Source organism: Podarcis liolepis (assembly GCF_965112155.1).
Source record: "Podarcis liolepis genome assembly, chromosome: 13".
In the NCBI taxonomy this organism is placed as follows: Eukaryota; Metazoa; Chordata; class Lepidosauria; order Squamata; family Lacertidae; genus Podarcis; species Podarcis liolepis.
The window spans coordinates 30,585,411-30,605,187 of NC_139573.1; the positions used below are offsets into that span (position 1 = coordinate 30,585,411).

Consider the following 19,777-nt stretch of genomic DNA (forward strand, 5'->3'; position numbering starts at 1 on the left):
AGCAAGGCTAGCACTTAGTCTGGCCCGAGAAATAAAATGATTGCGCACTCAATATGATGCCTCACCCCATGCTTAATTTCTGCCGTCAGAAGTAGGAGAGAGAAGCTTATTTGTAAGTCTTATTATGTCTCCTTAAACCCCCCTCCCTGCAAATCCTAAGTGTGTGAGGGCTTATTGTGGTCTCATGAAAGGCATTCTGCACAGGTTTGTGTGTTCTCTGTTACCCTCACCCCAAGTTGGAAGGCTGAATCCTGGCAAACGCAGGTTCCAGGGATAGGATAACAGTGAGATGCTTATTCTCTCTCTCTCTCTCTCTCTCTCTCTCACACACACACACACACACACACACAGCAAGACAAGGTGTTGCAATGTGAGAGCTGGAAAAATCCATGTTTCCCTGCAACTGAAGAATTAGAGAGCTAGGATGACTTGATCCTATTCAGCCACTTCAACAGAGCTGTGCAATTGCCACAATAAAGCTCATGATTTGGAAAAGGCACCAAGAAATGGGGACCTGGCCCTTTTCATGCCTTCTGAAGTTAAAAGACCAGACACACAGAGATTGTGCTGGAGATTGTTCCTGTGGGCAAAGAAGAGGGATGCTCCCTCCGATTCCCTGATCTAGGCTCTTTGCTCAGCATCCCCGCAAAAGAATGCGTTTTGATTCTGCCAAGATTAAAGAGTGTATATTCAGTATCACTTAATGCAGTGACAATGAGGTCCTCCTCTGAGGGTCTTCTGCTGGTTCTTTCACTGCGAGAAGTGAGTTTACAGGGAACCAGGCAGAGGGCCTTCTTGGTAGTGGTGCCCTCCCTGTGGAACGCCCTCCCATCAGATGTCAAGGAGATAAACAACGATCTGACTTTTAGAAGACATCTGAAGGCAGCCCTGTTTAGGGAAGTTTTTAATGTTTAATGTTTGACCGTGTTTTTAATATTCTGTTGCGAGCTGCCCAGAGTGGCTGGGGAAACCCAGCCAGATGGGCGGGGTATAAATAATAATTAATTATTAGTAGTCATATGGATCACCCACCACCAAGCTGGTGGGGCTGAGTGACAAGTAATTGGCCCAAGGGTTCCTGCTAAACAATTCTATTGCTAAGCAGCCTTTTTGAGTAAGGAGTTTCAGCTTCCCCACCAACCCCCTTGCCATTTCTTATGGGCAGAAAGCAGCACACCTGCCACTCCTGCTTACCATCTGGGTCTTCGGCGGGCTGGATGCTCATGTAAGGTTCGCCCTTCTCCATCCGGGACTGCCTTTGCCGGCTTTCCTCCTCCAGGGCGGCTTCGGCGCGGCTTTTCGCGTTGATGTAGGCAAGGTAAGCGGGTGAGTTATGGTAGGCCTTCATTGACTCGTTGTACTCTATCTATAGTTTTGACAGATACATTTTAAAAATCGCACCCAAAACAGTCTCCCTTGCCCTTGGGGGAATCCTTCTGACTAAAGGCTCCTTGCAGGAAAACAAGGACCAATTTCACGCAAATCAAGGGGTGGACAACATCTCAGGGCAGCTTTATTGAGGTTCAACTGCTCTCCTCTGCAAAGGTCTCACAGCCAGAGGCAGGGCAGGGTGTCATCTAAACATTTCGGTGCGCGTCCATATATAATGAACAGCAAAGGGAATACAGGAGGAGTGTGATGCTGGGAGGAACTGGAAGAGGGAAATCTCATTAAACTGTGCTTTATTTCCAGGTGCCTTTAGAGTTGGGGGGCAGAGAGGGACGGCACACAACCTCGACTCAGGTTTAATTGAAGGATCTGGTGTTGTGGGCTCTTTTCAAGCAATCCAAGTATCGTGTTTCTATCATACTTTCCTTAAAGCTCCCGGGAGAGCTGGGCTCGCACAGCAAAGAGTTGATTCAGTTTCCTTCCTCAATAACTCTCTCGTATGTGAGTCTGCTTTATCACCTCCTCCTCCAGAGCTAGTCTCTCTTTCTTTTTAAAAAAGATTTTAGCCTCGTGTGTGCACGTGTGAGAGAGAGACGTCCAGTGTCATTTGGGGGAGAGAGAGAGGGATTTCTTCCGTGTACCTTTTCTGCTTCATATTCATTTAAGTACTCTTGCTTCTCTTCATCAGTGAGGTCTCGCCACATCCCTCCAATGATCTTCCCAATTTCCCATAACTTCAAGTCAGGATTGGACGCCTTCACTTGGTCCCAGACCTTAATAAAAACATCTGTAGTAAAGCTCCAGCTAACTGAATACTTATAAAATTAAACACATCTATTTTGTTGTTGTTAATATCACTACCATGACTAGTGTCTTTTCTGAGAGCTATTATCACAATGCAAGGCTACATTAAGACAGGTGGTTTTTTTTGGGTTTTTTGCTATGCTATGTCCACTGTTTGATTATTTCTCTGGGGCAGGAAGTCAAGAGTTACGACGTTTATCCACTGCCTGGTTTAATTCTCAGCCGCACAGCATCTTTTCCGCCAGTCTTGCCCTTAAATGCTGCATTACGTTTCTTCTCTTTTTGTCTTAAGAGAGGCCGCTGGATGAAACAGGTGTTGCTGTGGTTTTTTTAAAAAAACCAGAGATGGGAAGGCAGGTAACACAGTCGTCCTCCTGGCTCAGTGACTCCTCGACAACGGATTGGATCAGGCGCTGTCCTAGGTACTCATTTTAATCAGGAAAAAGCTCACATTTTAAAAAGGGGGGAGAGAAAATGGCACTGCACCCTCTTTTTTAAAAGAAAAGATTTTTTTAAAAAAGAAAAAACCACACACAACTTTCAAAAAAGCAAAGGAGGTCCTATTGTCACTACTGCAAAGTCCAGCTATCAGGCTGCACCAATCCTGGATACTTTTAAAACAGAAAAGTATGTCAACAAGTCACCAGATGCATCCTTGTTAGCAGAGAGGGTGGCAGCAGTTTTAAGCATTGTCTAAATATTCAATTAAATGAAGCTCTTCATTTGTCCCCCGAAAGTACGGTGGCCAAGTTTCGTCCTGCAGCGAAACTAACTCCCCACCCGCTCCATTTGCATGGTTCGCTATTGCCTTCACTGTGAAAAGAGAAGACAAACTGCATTCTTAAGTTTTCCCTTAAGGAAAGAAAAAACAACACCACACATTCAAGCACACTTTTAAGAACCACCACGAAATACGTTAAGCACGAGGATAACGTGGTTTTGAGAACTGCTTACTGAAATTAGGACCAAGTGTTCTGTACCCACCTTCCTGCTGTACCTCATGTAGGGCATGAGTGGCTTATCTGGAGGCTTAGGGGGTTTGGGGATTGTGATACCCGATGATGCCTAGAGAAGAACCAAATAAAATCCACTGGTTATCTTATCTCAAACATTTGCGAACCGCCAAGACAGGCATTTGCCAAGAGACGTACACAGGTAAGTGAGACACAGGTGCAGGCAACATTATTAGCTCTCATCAGAAGGTTTACATTCTCCAGCACCCTGGGTCGGGCATACTTTCCGACAGCACCTCTGATGAATTTGTCAGTACAGAGATTTCTAAATGAAAGAGAAGCAGATTTTCTCTACTTGTAACAGTGGCTTCAAAAGTCTGTTTTCACTTTCTAATGAGAGCAGCTGTTAACTCTACCAGCACTAAATACCTGAGGCTGCATCCACACCTGCCTCACCCCAGTGCTGGAATTAAGCACATCCCCTTTGTAGCCTCCACACCCACAGCTCTATGCGGATTTGACTACTCTTAACTTCCAACTGTTTGTTGGGATCATTTCATGTTGCGAAATATGCGGCTCTCCCATAATCCGCCTGCAACGCATAGCAGAGTATGGGTGATGCTGTGTTTGACAGGGCCTTTCTAGACAGCTATGATCGTTTAGGGCAGGCATGGCCAAACTTGGCCCTCCAGCTGTTTTGGGACCTCAATTCCCATCATCCCTAACCACTGGTCCTGTTAGCTAGGGATGATGGGAGGTGTAGTCCCAAAACAGCTGGAGGGCCATTTTTGGCCATGCCTGGTTTAGGGGAATGGTAGTCACTGCTCCGAATCCTGGGCATACCCAATTTTGACTTCTTTTAGGCTGGCTTCTTGGGGATAGTTGGATTTTACAGCGGTAGCTTCCTTAGATGCACCCCCGCCCCAAACCACAGCCCAGGAGAGCATTAGGGACACTTGCTGCCATAGGCACAGTGGCAGACCAGTGGTCAAGTTCAGGGGTGAATGCAACCTCAATGCTAAAGAAAAGAGACAGGTAACTTTAGGAAGAGGCGAGAGAACAGAACGGAAATAGTATGGATATTCTTTCACTCAAGGCCTTCTCAGGTTATACTTATTCCATTAAGGCAGGCTAAGGGTGGGGAGAACCCAGAAAACGTATCATAACAAGAACTCTGCAAGGTTGGCTCCCTCAACCTGTACACCACATGAATCCGAATTTCACTGTCGGAGTCCAAATTAGACTGTGAGTTCCTGGAGGGACCTTTGTCTTCCTTAAAGGTACAAACCGCCAAGCACCTTGCCTGCACTCAATAAGAAAGAAAAAGAAAGACACTAAAACAAATTGGTGTTATTGGCTGGCAGCTACACAGTGCCTTCCTTTCTATGATTTTTTTTCTCGTTCCCAAAGTACATTATTTGCACAAATACAACCTCTCATCCATCCAAGGCAAGCTGACACTTCATTTGCATTATCTATAGTTTGCCAGAAGGATATAACTCCTCAGTCTTAACACGATTTCCATTAAAAGCCTTGGCTTCCATACTTCTGCTGAAATGAGTGCAGTATATTTGTTATATATATATATATATATTTAAAATCCCAAAATTTATATACTGCTTGGCTATAGCAAAATCTCTAAGTGGTTTACAAACCATGGCTATGGTCCAGTGTTCTGTGTTCATGTGGGGACTGAATGCCAACTATATTAAATGGACCCCAAGGGAAGTTGCAAGAGTCAAATTCCCCACACTATTTCTGATAGTGTGATAACTCTGGACAATGGAATTCTACCATAATAAACTATTATGTTCCCACATCTGGCAATTGCTTACAGTGCCAGAAGCTCTGACTTGTACCACCATCTCCATGGGCTTCTTGTTCATTTCAATGGAAGAAACAGATCAGTGCACACCGTTTCTCAGCTCACGTGGATCTCCTCTTTCCATAGCAATTAATGGGGCAGCCTGCATGAACAAGATTCCACCTGCACCTCGCAGCACAGTGTTTAAGATGAAGGCATAAACATACAGACAAGTCTCTGCACGGATTTCAGTTTTAGAGCAGTAAGGTCAATCTCGCAGAATGTGGCAGGATCACTAAGCCTGAGGTAAAGCATGTGTGGCAAGCTTGCAAGATCAGATCTATAGTATTCCAGAAGCACTTCGATTTTTTGTTTTGTTTTGTTTTGATGCAGGAAAAAACCCCAGGCTTTGCTCCTGCTCATATTTATGAAATGCTTTGAACCAATCAATTCGTACATCGCTTCCATTGAAATATTTATATATCTATATCTATCTATAAGTTTTTGAGGTGTATGCATTAGCAACTGTATACAGATACATGCACACACATAACAATGGGCCTGAAAACATTCAGTGAATTAATTTAATGCTTATAAATCAATAGTTTTTTTTAAAAGACCACATATATTGAAATATACACAGCAGAGAAAGGTGTAAATGCTTATGACATATATACAATGGAAATCTGTGAAACATAAAAACCTGTTTTAATCTGAACTTAAATTCAGATTTTAAAAGTCTTTGGGGATAAGATTTTTAAATGATGAATGGACAAAAACTGTATTTGGGAAAAACACACACAGACACCTTATGATGATCTTAGTAATGTAAGAAATCCTTCCTGTGAAATGTGACTTAAAAGCATGAAGGGCCACCAATTCCCCGCCATCGTACTGTGTGCCTTCTGTATCGCTTTGCCACATTGCTCTACTTCTGATCTGAGTACCGAGGGCCAAAAGAGGGCTCTCTTGAACTTATCAAACGAGTGTTGTGTTGAGCTGCGGACGAACTCCACAAGGGACACAAGAGTCCCTTGAGAGTTGCACACTTCAGTTTTGGGGCTGCTAGGGGCAGGCCGTGACAGCAGCTACTATGCAATTCTCTCTTGCTCAGCCATGCTGCCCATAGCCGATGGGAGTTGTAGTCCAAAACATCTGGCGAGAACCACACTGGGGTTAGCTGATGTGCTTCCTTGTTTGATTGTCCAGCGTGGGTGAACACTGTTCTAACACTTACTACAGTTATCGGTTACTAGCAGATTCCAGAAGAGCAACCGCATTTTATTAATTTGTTAGCTAACTTATAAAATGCTTTTTCAAGGTATATTACACATGCTCCTGGAGGGGCATGAGAGCCACTTCCTTATAGCGTTATTCCCGCCCACCCCCGTTCTTGTGTAGAAGCAGGCAGGGAATGCATGAAATGGGCCAGGAGTGGGATTCTTTCCCAGATCTATGTTGCTCAGCTGGGGGAATCAAGAGGAAAGGAAGCATGTAATGAAGTCTGGCCTGTATTGACCCGTTACTGCCACATTATCAGAGGGGAAAACATGAGAAAGAAGATCTCACAATGATGCGGTCACCACTGGCAAGTCACTGTGATGCCGTCTACAGCAGCCAGATGACATGAGTTAAGACAGCCTAGGGGCTAACAGGTTATTATGGAGCATTCTCCACCAGCAATGCTTACAGGCCGTTTCTTTCCGAGACCAATTCAAGGTGCTCGTGGTGCTGTTTAAAGCCCTAAATGACTCAGGCCCCAAACACCTGAAACTGCCTCCTTCTCTACAGACCCCCTTGGGTGTTAAGATTGGCAGGGGAGCCCTATTGGTTATCCCCCAGGGGGTGGCAGCCCAGGAAGGGGCATTTTCTATGGCAGCTGCTAAAAAGTGCATCTGGCATCTTCATTATACTGTACAGCTGTTGGCAAATGAAGATGCACCTCTTTACACTGGCTTTTGGCACCAAAGCTGTGTATTTTTAGGGCCAGCTTATGTCTATATTGTGTCTAAACATTGTTTTTCATTTTGATAACCTGCCCTACGACATTAGGCTGAAGGGCAAGTAATATATATTGATAATAATAGTAAAAATAATGAATGTCCTTTGGCAGTAGATAGGAAGCAAGTAGGAAGGTCAAGATGGTAGTTCTTACTGATTCCCCCCCCCCCCAATTTTAAGCATCTTTTAGGAGGACATCAAAACTTCACATAATTAGTCTAAAAGTAGTAATGGGAAAATCCAAAATGATGTTTAATTCTGAAGGTGAGCAGGTCCCCCCCCCATTCCAGAATACAGCTTATTTTACACATGGAGGCATAAGATGCCAACTTAAATGAGCCTAAGAAGATTTTGGACATTCTTGAATACCTTAAGCTGATAAACAAATTGGCTGCCGAACACTGAAAACCTGGAATTAAGTGTTCCGGTTTTCAAATGTTTTTTGGAAGCTGAATGTCCAATGCAACTTCCAACTGGGTGCAGGAAGCTCCTGCAGCCAATCAGAAGCCACACCTTGGTTTTCGAATGTTTTGGAAGTGGAACAAACTTCAGGAATGGATTCCGTTCGACTTCCGAGGTACCTTGGTCCTCGAACGGAATCCGTTCTGGAAGTCTGTTCAAGTTCCAAAATGTTCGAAAACCAAGACGCGGCTCCTGATTGGCTGCAGGAAGCTCCTACAGCCAATCGGAAGCCACAAAAGCTGTGACAGATGTTCGGGTTCCAAAGAACATTAGCAAACCGGAACACTCACTTCTGGGTTTGTGGCGTTTGGGAGTCAAAACTTTAGACTCGCAAGGTGTTCGGGATCCAAGGTACGACTGTAGCTCTAAAACAATTTTCTGCAAATTTGGAAAAGGTCCACCCATCTGAGGAAGTAGGCTGTAGCTTCAGAAACATTCCTGCCAAGTTAAGACTTGAAGATGCTGAAGCACGCCCACCTTTTAAGTGAACTGTTCTTCTGGAACTCAAAAGGCTGATTCCCTTGTGCATGTCTATCACTTGCTTGCTTCTCCCTTGGTGCCCTGGCAAGGCAATGTGTGAGCTGCCTCCATGGAAACCACAGTCAAGAGGTGCTGGGAGTGGTGCCTGATCTGCGATAACAGTTTCACCCATATGTGATGCTCTACTTATCAATGGGCATACACGTGAACTCACCCCATTTTTTGGTATGCTTTACAAATAGAAGGCCATTATGTAAAACGTGCACAGTGAAAAAAAGAAAGGAAAAAGAGGAAGACTAGGGAGAAAGGGAAAGAAACCACAAGTTATTGTTGTTCATGTTTCATATTTGAAAAATGAAAATAAAAAAGTGGTATCAGCCAAGATTCAGAAGAACCTAACTCTAAAGCCATTTCTGGTCACTTCCTGTTGTTTGCCGGATGACGTAATAGTTGATTCTCCTACCGTGGCCCGGCTGTTGGTGCCCGGGTTCCCTCCCAGCCTGTAGTTGTTGTAGGCCAGATGGCTGTATGGATTGTATCCCACAAACCCCGGTGTGCTGGGCATTTGCTGATGGAAACAAATGAGACAAAAACACGAATGAGAAATGAATCCCAACGAGGAGAACACAGAGAAATGAAAATGGTTTGCAGTACAGCATGCAAAAGCAACCGGAAATTTAAACAAGCATAATGAGGTGTTAACAGCAGCTGGCTCTCTCTCCCTCTCTCAAGAGGGACAGTAAGCCTGAATGAAACCTGTTGAGGAAAGAGGGGTTTCTCTCTTTAAAAAAAACTTGCCACTGCAGATTCTGGATGGGTGTAACCTCAAAGTTAAAACAACTGCCTAGTTCAGACAACAACCTTGAGCTAGGTTAAGAACGTTGAGAACTTAAAATAAGAAAAGTCACTTTATCCAGAGACGGTCCACATATATATTGGCCTATTCCGACCTCTTTTTCTTAATGGTGACACTGATCATTCATAATGTACGGATATTCTTCACAACTGCGATCAGGGCAGTGCGGTGGGGTAACTGAAGGCATGCTACAACGATAAACTATAATGTTGTTCACTGCTCCTGCTCCTGCTGCACAGAAAAAGCATTTTGGTTTGTGACACTCATTCTGATTGTGCAGATAAAATATAACTGATAGAATTCGACAGGATGGGGTATGGGTGTGTGAAAACAGTCCAGATCCAAGGATCCACAGGCATGCACCTCTAGATCGTGGTACCCTGGCATCTTTACTTGGTCGCAAGTGGTTGGTAGCAAGGTGCAAAATGCACCTGGCGCCTGGCTAATTTCAAATACTGAAAACAGCAGACCATGGCTTGCTTCATAGCCAGGTCAGAAGAAGGGAACTGCATCATGCAATGAGCAGAGGAAGAATAAAATCCTAAAGCTCCTTGCTGACATAATGTCAAAGCATGATTTGGCACTGCGTCTGAACCACCCAGTTTGCCAGTCATCTGCCCGCCTGGGGGCTAATTGCTATGCTCTGTAGGCGAATGGCAAATTGCATGCTTGATTTAAATATACATTCTAAAATAATCAATATAACCTTAGAACTATTACCACCCAACCTGCTGGGCTGGGCTCCAGCCAACCAAAATTAGAAAAACCAACTACCCTTCAGGTGCTTCTGAAGGATGCTGAAGGAAAACTCCCAAGAAAAATGGAGATTCGCAGCTCTGATTCATTGCTTATCCAGGTGCTCATGGGGTACAACCCCCCCCCCAAACTGGAATACTCAAAGGACATGACACATCATAGGAAAGCATCTAAATATGTTTAGCCAAGTAGACCTAGTCCTTTATATGGGCGCTCGGTGCACCAATATTTTCTTGTCATTTGTATTTTCAAAATTAGTTCACGGTTCAAACTTCAGTATTTATTTTGGATCTTTATATTCAAACCAAATAAGACTATAGGTTGCATGTTAACAGTTATCTAAAATACAAGTTAACTCACCCTCAAATGAATGAATATTTAATGGCAGCTGAAAATCCCATAGCCGAGATAGAAATCATTGAAGCTGTGCCACAAAATAAATTAAAATGAATTCTCTTTTTTTCGGGGGGGGGGGAGGTGTTTCCATGGTGTCAAAAACATCCAGGAAGGCATTCCAAAGTCAGAGCACTGCCACCAAAAAAGCACTCGCCCTCATATTCACCTGCCACACCACACTTTTCAATGTTTACCTAGCTCTAGCAAGGTGCTAGGAGCTGTACAGGATAGAGAAACTGACATGGTGCAAGTACATGGAAACATCCCATAACAGGTTGACCAGTTATGTTGCTAGATGGTTGACTAGGACCAGTAAATGAAACATACTTAACTCATCAGTACTTAAATGTCTTTATTGCCGGCTCATTTCTGAGAGCAATTCAAAGTGCTTCTGTTAACCTTTAAAGTCCTATACAGCCGGAAAGCTGTCAAGTATAAGTAGGGCTGCTTACTCTCGCACAAACCTGTCTCCATGGTTAAGTCCTCTGTTGAGGCCCTTCTCTGGGTGCCTCTCCTGCAGTATAAGTGAGTAGCAACTAAAGAAAGGGCCTTGGAACACTCTCCCCAGGGAGACTGGCACAAAATTTCACATCCTGCTGGCATCAGGAGACTTTGTTTTATTTGCCCAGGTCTTTCAAAATAGATTTGCTTTCAGGCTGCCAATGTGCTTTTCCTGGTTCTTTATAGTTCTATTATTATCATTTCAAAATATCCCTATAAGCCACCCTGGAGGTTGTGAATCTGGCAGGTGATATATCAAATACTTTAATTAAATAAATGCAATGGGGACTCCAGCCAGCCAGATGTTTCTAGAACGCAGTGGGAGGAAAGCTTACATAGTTACCCTGGTATGGAGTGGGTGACACAAAATTATTTTAAAATTATTGCAGCCCTGAAGAGAAACTGCACAGCCACAATATTTAATCAATGTAATCAGAATTCAGTGCATCGAAAGATCTCAGAGGGCAAGGAACTTTATGTTCTAGTGTACAAGAGTAGCCAACAGTTGCATGGAAAAGGTCAGGTAGGCCAAAGCTCAGAATGAACCGGGCTTGCAAGTCAAGTTAAAAATAATAATAAAGATTTATTCAGCTACATTCAAAGCAAGAGGAAGTTCAAGCAAGTAGTAGGTTCCTTGCATGGATCAGGGGGATGTTGTGGACATGGTGTATGAGGGGATGCTCATCATATTTGCAGAGGACACCAAATTGGTAGAAGCCAATGCCGCAGAATCAGAATTCAAGACTGGAGAACTGGGCCAAAACTAATGCAATTAATTTCAAGAGGGACAAATATGAAATTCTATACCTAGGCATGAAGAACAAGTTGAACAAACAGAAGATGGGGGGACACCAGGCTTGCAAGTAGGACATGTTAAAAGGATCTAGGGGTCAAAGTAGACCTTAAGCTGGACATGAGTAAACAGTGTGATGCAGCAGCAAAAAAAAAGTTAATGCTATTCTAGGCTGCATCTACAGAAGTATAGAGTCCAGATCAAGGGAAGTAATAATACCACTCTATTCTGCCTTGGTCAAAACACACCTAGAGTACTATGTCCAGTTCTGGGCACCACAATTTAAAAATGATATTGACAAACTGCAATGTGTGCAGAGAAGGGAAGCCAAGACGATCAAGGGCCTGGAAACCAATCCTTATGAGGAATGGTTGAGAAAGTTTAGCCTGGTAAAGAGAAGACTGAGAGGAGATATGATAGCCATCTTCCAATTATCTTAGGGGCTGTCACATGGAAGATGGAGCAAACTTGTTTTCTCCTGCTCAGGAGGGCAGGACTCGATCCAATGGATTCAAGCTAACAGAAAGGAGATTCCAACTAAACATCAGAAAAAAAACTTTCTGACAGTAAGCGCTGTTTGACAGTGGAATGGATTCTCTTGGGAAGTTGTGGACCCTACTTCCTTGGAGGTTTCCAAGCACAGGTTGACTAACCACCTGCCATGGATGCTTTAGCTGAGATTCTTGCACTGCAGGCGGCTGGAGCAGATGACCCCTGGGGTCCCTTCCAACTCTACACATCTATGAATCTAAGGAAATGTCATTGGCACCCCAGTGCTAAACTCATTCGATGGAAGTAAGTTCTGCACAAATCAGTGAGGCTCCTTTCCACGTAAATGATATAACTGTTAACGGCTAGATAATACAACTTTTAATAATGGGGGTTCTATTTGGTAGCCTGGTGAATAGGTAGAGTGGACAAACAATGCTTAAATGATGGTCAAAGAAGGGTACCAGGTTCTCACACAGCACCAATCTATAATTAAAACCAAGTCCAAAATCCAGACGCCGTCAGATTATGGTTTGTTTTGGAGCAAACAAACCATAGTTGAGCTGCTGGGGAGGGTTCACATATAGCACTAAGCCACGGTTTAATGAACTACAGCTTAATGAACCATGGTTTAATGTTATGTGCAAACCAGGCCACTGCAGTAACTAATGACCAAATAGAAATAAAATGTTTAGCAGTGCCACAGAAAAAGGGGGAAATAGGATCCAACCAACAGTTCTGTCCAGTATACCCAAACCTGGACAATTCTTGGCTCTTGAACCATCCCGATACTCTGTTTTATTCTGTTCTGGAGAAGGTGAACCATAAATGCAACTAATACCCAAATCATTACTTTGAGACAGTACACTAGGTGCATAGTTTGCAGCTTGAATGCACTCCCAAAAGGCGGGCAATAAATATTTTTAATATAGTGGTTTAATAATAAGAGGTTTTCTCTTTTTTTTTTTTGCAAAAGCAGTTTTGAGCATGGCCTCAGTATTTTTTTAAAAAAGTGATATGCACCAATTACAGACTCTCCAGATACCTTTCAGTTGGACCATCAGTATGCAGCAATCTGTGGAAACAGGCATGCTCACATTGTTTGGGCCATCAGAAACAAAATGAGTAGGCTGTGTTCAGGTGAGGTGCAAGGAGAAGAGGGAGAACACCTACCAAAAAGGTCACTGCATATGTGACAAACAGCCCACAAAAAATGGAATCAGTGAGCTTTTGCATGAGTAGTGTCTGCAGATGTATAATTGTTTATTTTTCATTATTTTCTGTTACCACACAAAATCCAGATTAAATGGAAAGAGCTATAGGATGGCATTCTGACATGGTGTCAAACATGGTGTGAGTTCTACAATAAATTCCCATCAGGAAGCCCTCTGGCTCTGCAGACAGCAGCCGAAGCAGGGAGGCTGAGTTCACACATCACTTGCACTTTGGTTTAGACAAGAAGCTGCACCAAGCCTTGAGTTTGCACACCCACCCCACATAGCTAAGGAGGAGGTTGGGGACCTTCACTTCTATTTAACCACAGCTTCCTGTGTCATCCAAACCTGTGGTCAATTTGGTTAAAGAAGCCAGTTTCTGAAAACACAATTTGAAGTTGGCTTGTTTTAAGCTAACTATAGTTAAAAACCATAGACAGCATGACAACTGTAGTAAAGCAAAAGCTTCTTCTCACCTGAACTCAACAATGGTTTAGCGTGACATGCCAGCCTGGTCACAAAGTGGAAACCTGAGGCCTGCATTTAATTCTTACCTTCTGCTCTCTAAAGTATGTGGCTTATAGTGTGCCTTCCTTTTCATAGCACACACCACACAGATGTTCTGAACGTGTTTACTCAAAAGGTTAATCTACTATCTTTCCCTAGAAGTGAAAACCTTGTTGCTGTTCTTTGTGTACCTCACTTCCACCTTCTGCTACTGTATCTAATAGCTATAACAACATCTCCCCCCCCCATTCCCTGCCAAGGTGTTTATACCTCATTCTATGGGAATAATTACAATATACAATTAGGGAGATTCACAAATGCCTGTTATTACCACACAGATGCTCATATCTTAGCAGACTTAAAAAACAGAGCTTGCATTTATCCAGGTTTCCAAAAATGTGTGGTCACAGCTTTTACTAGGTGCTTTGGAAAGAAGCTATGTGAGATATTACTTGGATTAAAGACGCAACACGAGATTAAAATGTGTACTTTTACAAAAATGAATGCCAAATGTTATAGGAAGTAAGCTTGTGTTATAGTCTGGAAACATAGCAAGCAGCAGGCATGAGACCCCAAGTTCTAATTCTTGAAAATGCCAGTTAAAAGCACTCCACAGCGAGGGCTGGCAAAGGATTCTGAGGTATGGACTGAAGTCAGAATTTAATCACGCTGTTTGAGAGGAACCATTTGTCTGATTTGGTTTACAGAGCTCTGCAGTATCTTCTCTGCTGAACTAAAATGAAATCAGGCTTTAGTTTACAAAGGAAGAAAAATACTTTCATACTTACGGTTGTGGGGGCTGGGGTGGGTGGTGGGGCATAGGATGGCCTTTCTGTTTTAAAAAAGAAGGGGGGGGGGAGAATAACTATGTAGACAAGCTGGAAACCTAGAGACTGCCAGGAAAAATTTCAAGTATCAAATCAAAAGGTGAATAGATGAAGGAAAGTCTGTCATTTAAGAAAATACTTCATATAGGAGCATCCAAGCTGTGGTTTGTAATCTTGTGTTCAGTTGCCAAGAACTCAAAGAAGTGAGTAGAATGAACAAGCCCAAGTAAATTAAAAGTACAACAGAATTTCTCTGTATTCTTCCCTTCTCCAATTCTAACTGAACAACAAAAGGGTGGCTGGTTGAGTTGCTGAAGCAGTAACAGACTTTTCATGAGACTGCACATCCAGACTGTCACAATTTTCAGGATTTTGGAAAATTCAGGGTGCACAATTATAGTTGATTTGGAGCTCTTGTGCAAATGAACTTTTTGCCATAAGGACAGTGACAGTAACACACTAAGTACGTAGTTCAAAATTGGGAAGGTTTAGAGCAGACTTTCTCAACTTTGGATCCCCAGGCGTCCCCAGATGTCTGGGGACCCAAGGCTGGGAAAGGCTGGTTTAGAGAGTGTAGATATCATTATCAATGATCCATGGAATGAAATATTGGTGCTATTCTATATGTGGATATGAATTAAATAAGAAAAAACACACATACACACAGACTGCTGCTGAACTTACTTGACATTTTGGTAGAAAAGTGTTCAACCAGCTGACATTAGATCTGAAAAAGAAAAGCAGAACATCACTATAAATCATGTTCTCTCTTGACACATCCCATATAAACAGTTGGACCAACGTATTCCTCCAACATCAACAACTAAAGCACATAATTGATATACAGTACTGAACAGCAATCATCTATAAACTTCATTGTTTGCAGTACTGAGCTACCTTCTTAAACACAGATAATCCCCTTGTTGTTTCAGAGCAAAGATATGAACCAGCACAGGAAAAGTTTATTTCCCTCCCCCTTTAAACACTACCCACTTGTAGCGACTTCTTTCAGAAAAAGAAAAAGTTGAAAGCAAATATCGCAAATGGTTTTCCTCTCTAGAGAAGAAAAAACTCTGAATCAAAATGTGCTTGTTTTGTGTAACAAGATCAAAATCTCAGAGTCGTTAATGATAACAGATTAATTTAGGAGGATCAGTGTTTATATGTGTGTGTGTACACACACATATGTACACTCAATGAGGCCAAAATTAGACTCACAAAATGTTTAGGGGTATGAGTACCCCTGAGTACCCCCCCCCACAAACCCTGATCCTCCTAAATTAATCTGTTATCAATAACGACCCTGGGAGTTTGAGATTTATATTATATTTTATATATAGCTTTCATATATATATAGAGAGAACTTTCTTTTTAAAAATCACGTTATGCCTTTTGTGCTTTTATGCTGTGAACCGCCCTGTGATTTTCGGACGAAGGGCGTTCTATAAACGCAATAAAATAAATAAATGAACTGAAGTACTGCCAGCTCTGCCTGTCCATCCCCTCCGCAAGAAGACGACGACGACCCGCTGGACTCAGCAGGACCTACTTCGAAGTAGACCTAGTGAGGACTGCGGGGAGGGGGCGCCACCCTCACAGCGGGTGCGGGGAGGAGGACAGCTAACGGGCGCGCAGGCTCTCTCTCACACAGGCGCCACACCCAGACTGGGCCCCGCAAACTCACCGGCTCCAACACAGGCCTCGGGCCTCGCTCCTTTGTCTCCAACGAGAGGGAAGCGGCGGAAGCAGGGATGGAGAGAGAGGGAGGAGGGGGAAGGCCGCAACTTCCGTTTCCTCTTCAGCACTTTCCACACAAACCTTTCCCCTCGCCCTGGCTCTCTCACCCACTCACCCCATTGCCCACTTTCCAATTGAAAACAAAAACCTCCCAATTTGGGAAGACATTTGCACCCACTCATCTCCCTCTTAACTTAAAAGGACGCTGCCAGCGGATTGTTGCGAAACTGCGAATGCAATATAGAAATTACATTTCCCGAAGCTGCCTGTTTGAAGCGGTTGGTAGGCAAGGAGTCGCGCGCCGGGTCACGTGAGGGCGAACGTGACGACGTGACGCAAAGGGAGTGAGCGTAGAGTTTAAGCAGGTCGGTGCGCAGGGCTCGTCGTCCGGTTCTTTTATGCGGGGAAGGTGGGAGAGTGTCGGTAGAAGTCGAAGCAGAAATGTCAGGATTTCTGCAGCCAGAAACAAACGGGAGTAGAGCAGCGAGGGCTTTCTCTTTCTATTTTGCTGCTATCCCCAACCACCCTCAGAGCTACTTCTGACCTGCAAGATGGACAATGTCCTCCTCTTCAAAGCTTTCCCAAGGCTATTTGTCTAGACACAACCCCCCACCCCCGGGGATAATGAAATATATTGGCAATCTCTCTTCGATGTTTAAACCCCTCTCTCCGGGAAGGAGTAAGGCAGTCTTTTGTTTTGGGGATAGACACATTGCTGTTCAGTCACAGCCACAGCAAAATCCTGATTATCTCAATTGATATCTATTTGTTGCTGCATATTGGAAGGTGAAAATATGGCTTTGGTCCACTTATTTTTGCAACCTTCAATAGCGACAAGCTCTAAGTCTTAAAGAGTCCTGGCGCAAATTTACTCCTGGGGGAACAGCAATTTCATGTAGCAATAAACCTATTGATGTAATTCTCGCGACTAGTTTAGATTTCTGTTTCAAAAGGGTAGAAGCAAAGCAAGCCAACATTTCCACAAATTAGCTTATTTCAAGAATTTGAAGAGAAAGGTTTGCTACCTGCAGATGGGATATATTTGTGTTGTATTCTTATTTTTGCTTTTGTGCTGTCTAGATTGGTCACCTGTGTTTTAATATAATAGAGTTTTGCATACAGACAGGGATATTGAGAGGTTACCGCATGGTGTGATCTGAAAGCAAGGGCTTAAATGGTATTTGTGCCTCCCACCGGGCAAGAGATTAATGTGTGTCAGTGCTCATTTTCCTAATTTAAAAAGTATTCTAACAGGACCTCCAAAAGCAGTCCTGTCTCCCCCGTGTAAGGAAAAAGATTTTAATGCTTAAATGTTTGTGGTCCTAATCAGTTTGTGGGATGTAAAATTAGGGCTTTCCATTCCTGGCCCAACAGATGTATCCTAGACAGGAGAGTCACTTCTATGAGAACCTATAAGCCTTTGTGGCAGAAGGTATTTACAGAAATAAGCTATATTGCGGGTCAACGTGGAATGTATCACAAGTTTTGGATTTTAAAAGAAGGGCAATCTGGCTTTGTTGTAACGAACTAATTATTTTTCTTTTGCAGTGGCACGTCTACTAGTGTCACAGAATTGGAAAGGATTGAAACATCTGTGTATCTCCAGTTGGAAACGGAATGGATGGTCTATTGCTGCACCAGAGAAATTAATAAACAGATTACATGCATTGAATAATACAAATGATGGAGACGATTTTGTTGAAATATGGCATCCTTTTATCAAATATTATAAGACTTTAAATTATTTCTAAATCTGCATCTATATGCCATGGTGTATTTCTAACAGCGAAACCGGACGCCTTCATCTGTCCCCGCTGCCATAAAACTTTTCTCTCTCATATTGGTCTCTACAGCAACAGCAGGGGCTGTAACTCTCTAGTGGCTCATTCTTCCATTGTCTCAAGACCGATGGATGCCACCAAATATGCATGATATATGCAAATACACATTATATGCAAATTTCATGCACATCTGTGTCATCCATCTGTGGCCCTCTAGTTGTTGGACTCCAACTCCCATCGGCTCCAGTCAGCATGGCTAAAGATCAAGCATGATGGGAATTGTAAGCCAACAACATCTGGAGGCCCACATGTTCCCCACCCATACCCCAAAGTGACCAGAGGATAATGGCCCTCTAAGATAACCAATTTTGATTTAGCTTGTTTTCCCACAGCATAGTTTTCACTAAGGTGGTGACTCTTGCTTGTACTACTTTCAACTGTGGGCAGCCGTTTGTGGGATTGCTCTTGCAAGTAAACAAATAAATCCTTGTTAGCAGAAGACCAGATGCACATGAGGAACTTCTTCCTGACAGTCTAGTTTTCAGAATATGATATTATCTAATATGCCTGTTTGATTTGCAAATATTGGTATGAGTTTGGGGGTGCCAGTCTCCCCTAAATTCCTGGACCTAGTAAGTGTTAGAAATTAATCAAGCCTCCTGAACCCCTGGATCTATCAAGAGTTAAAATATAAGCCAGACTAGCTTTCTTATGAGGTAATCACCTGGGAGATGAGCCATTAAGAAAAAACAAAGGGGAAGGTGATGGACCGCTAAGATAGCAAGAGAGGAGAGTCTGTGCCAGAGGGAAAATGGGTGAGGCCCCCTCCTCCAGCTCTAGATAGTTAGAAGGCCAGAGTTTTGAAACTTGACTGTGATGTGATCCAAAAGGAAAAAGGTTGCAGGCTGTAAAAGGCAGAGGCAGAGCACAATGTTTGCTTTCTGTTGTGATCCAAGACTACAGCTACGGAAGAAACAAGTTCCTTTTGCGGTGTTTATGCAGTGAGCCCCTCCATCGTAGGCTCAGGTTGTAAAAAGGTAAAGGTACCCCTGCCCGTACGGGCCAGTCGTGTCCGACTCTAGGGTTGTGCGCCCATCTCACTTAAGAGGCCGGGGGCCAGCGCTGTCCGGAGACACTTCCGGGTCACGTGGCCAGCGTGACGAAGCTGCTCTGGTGAGCCTGCACCAGTGCAGCACACGGAAACACCGTTTACCTTCCCGCTAGAAAGCGGTACCTATTTATCTACTTGCACTTTTTTAGGGGTGCTTTCGAACTGCTAGGTGGGCAGGAGCTGGGACCGAAAGACGGGAGCTCACCCCGCCGCGGGGATTCGAACCGCCGACCATGCGACCGGCAAGCCCTAGGCACTGAGATTTTACCCACAGCGCCACCCACGGCTCAGGTTGTATATATGTGTAAATAAACCATATATTATGAAGATACCACAGTCTCCGCTATGCCTCATTTCCCAAAGGAAACATGGGCCCTGGGTAAGGGTGCCTGGAACCCCTGGAATCTCACACCATTCGGGGATTGGAGTGGCATGCAACTATATATTTGTTTTGAAAATGCTATTCCCCCCTCCCCCGAGTCTTTAGAATGAGAAGAGCTAAGCTTAAAAATTAATAAATAAGAGCTTAGATGAAATGCAAAGCTAAGAGGAAATTTCCTAGGCTATTATATATTTTTAAATAAATTTATGTTGTCTGGAGAAACAGCCAGGTGTCAGGTAGTTCCCAAAAGGTGTTTTCCTCTCTGCCACCAGTATAAACACTCTGGATTGTATACTTTGAAGTCAGATTAGCACGTTAAACCTATCGTTCCAAGGAAGATGTGACATTGTATGTATTTATATCAAAACAACCTGTCATCTGTGTTTTGGCATGTCTGAATAGAGAAAGGGGGGGGGATATGAAATCGAGACTTGGGATTTGTACAGCTAAACAAAATAATTAATTTTAATAAGGGATTTGGGCAATTGTATTTACCCCTGAATGGGAGCGTTTTTGTTTGGTTTGCTAATCCTG

General features: G+C 43.4%; 1 protein-coding gene and 1 long non-coding RNA gene across 5 annotated transcripts in view; one reads left to right on the forward strand and one right to left on the reverse strand.

The window, feature by feature from the left end:
• SMARCE1 (SWI/SNF related BAF chromatin remodeling complex subunit E1) overlaps positions 1 to 16,057 on the reverse strand; it is a 29,414-nt gene extending 13,357 nt beyond the window's left edge. The window contains exons 1-7 of one of the 4 annotated variants that reach the window (XM_083470052.1): positions 15,917 to 16,057; positions 14,917 to 14,959; positions 14,194 to 14,237; positions 8,294 to 8,461; positions 3,178 to 3,258; positions 2,031 to 2,162; positions 1,195 to 1,366 (exon numbers count right to left, since the gene is read on the reverse strand). In XM_083470052.1, the coding sequence (XP_083326178.1) occupies positions 1,195 to 1,366; positions 2,031 to 2,162; positions 3,178 to 3,258; positions 8,294 to 8,461; positions 14,194 to 14,237; positions 14,917 to 14,923 (604 nt within the window). In that variant the 5' untranslated portion in view covers positions 14,924 to 14,959; positions 15,917 to 16,057. Of the gene's footprint in view, positions 1 to 1,194; positions 1,367 to 2,030; positions 2,163 to 3,177; positions 3,259 to 8,293; positions 8,462 to 14,193; positions 14,238 to 14,916; positions 14,960 to 15,781; positions 15,805 to 15,916 lie in introns of those variants that run through there. The other 3 variants (XM_083470054.1, XM_083470053.1, XM_083470055.1) reach the window with 3 other exon arrangements.
• A 174-nt stretch (positions 16,058 to 16,231) lies between these two features.
• On the forward strand, positions 16,232 to 19,192 carry LOC310690847. Its single transcript, XR_014518201.1, has 3 exons — positions 16,232 to 16,334; positions 17,518 to 18,776; positions 19,153 to 19,192. It is a non-coding gene; the product is annotated as an uncharacterized lncRNA (long non-coding RNA).
• The last annotated feature ends 585 nt before the right edge of the window (positions 19,193 to 19,777 follow it).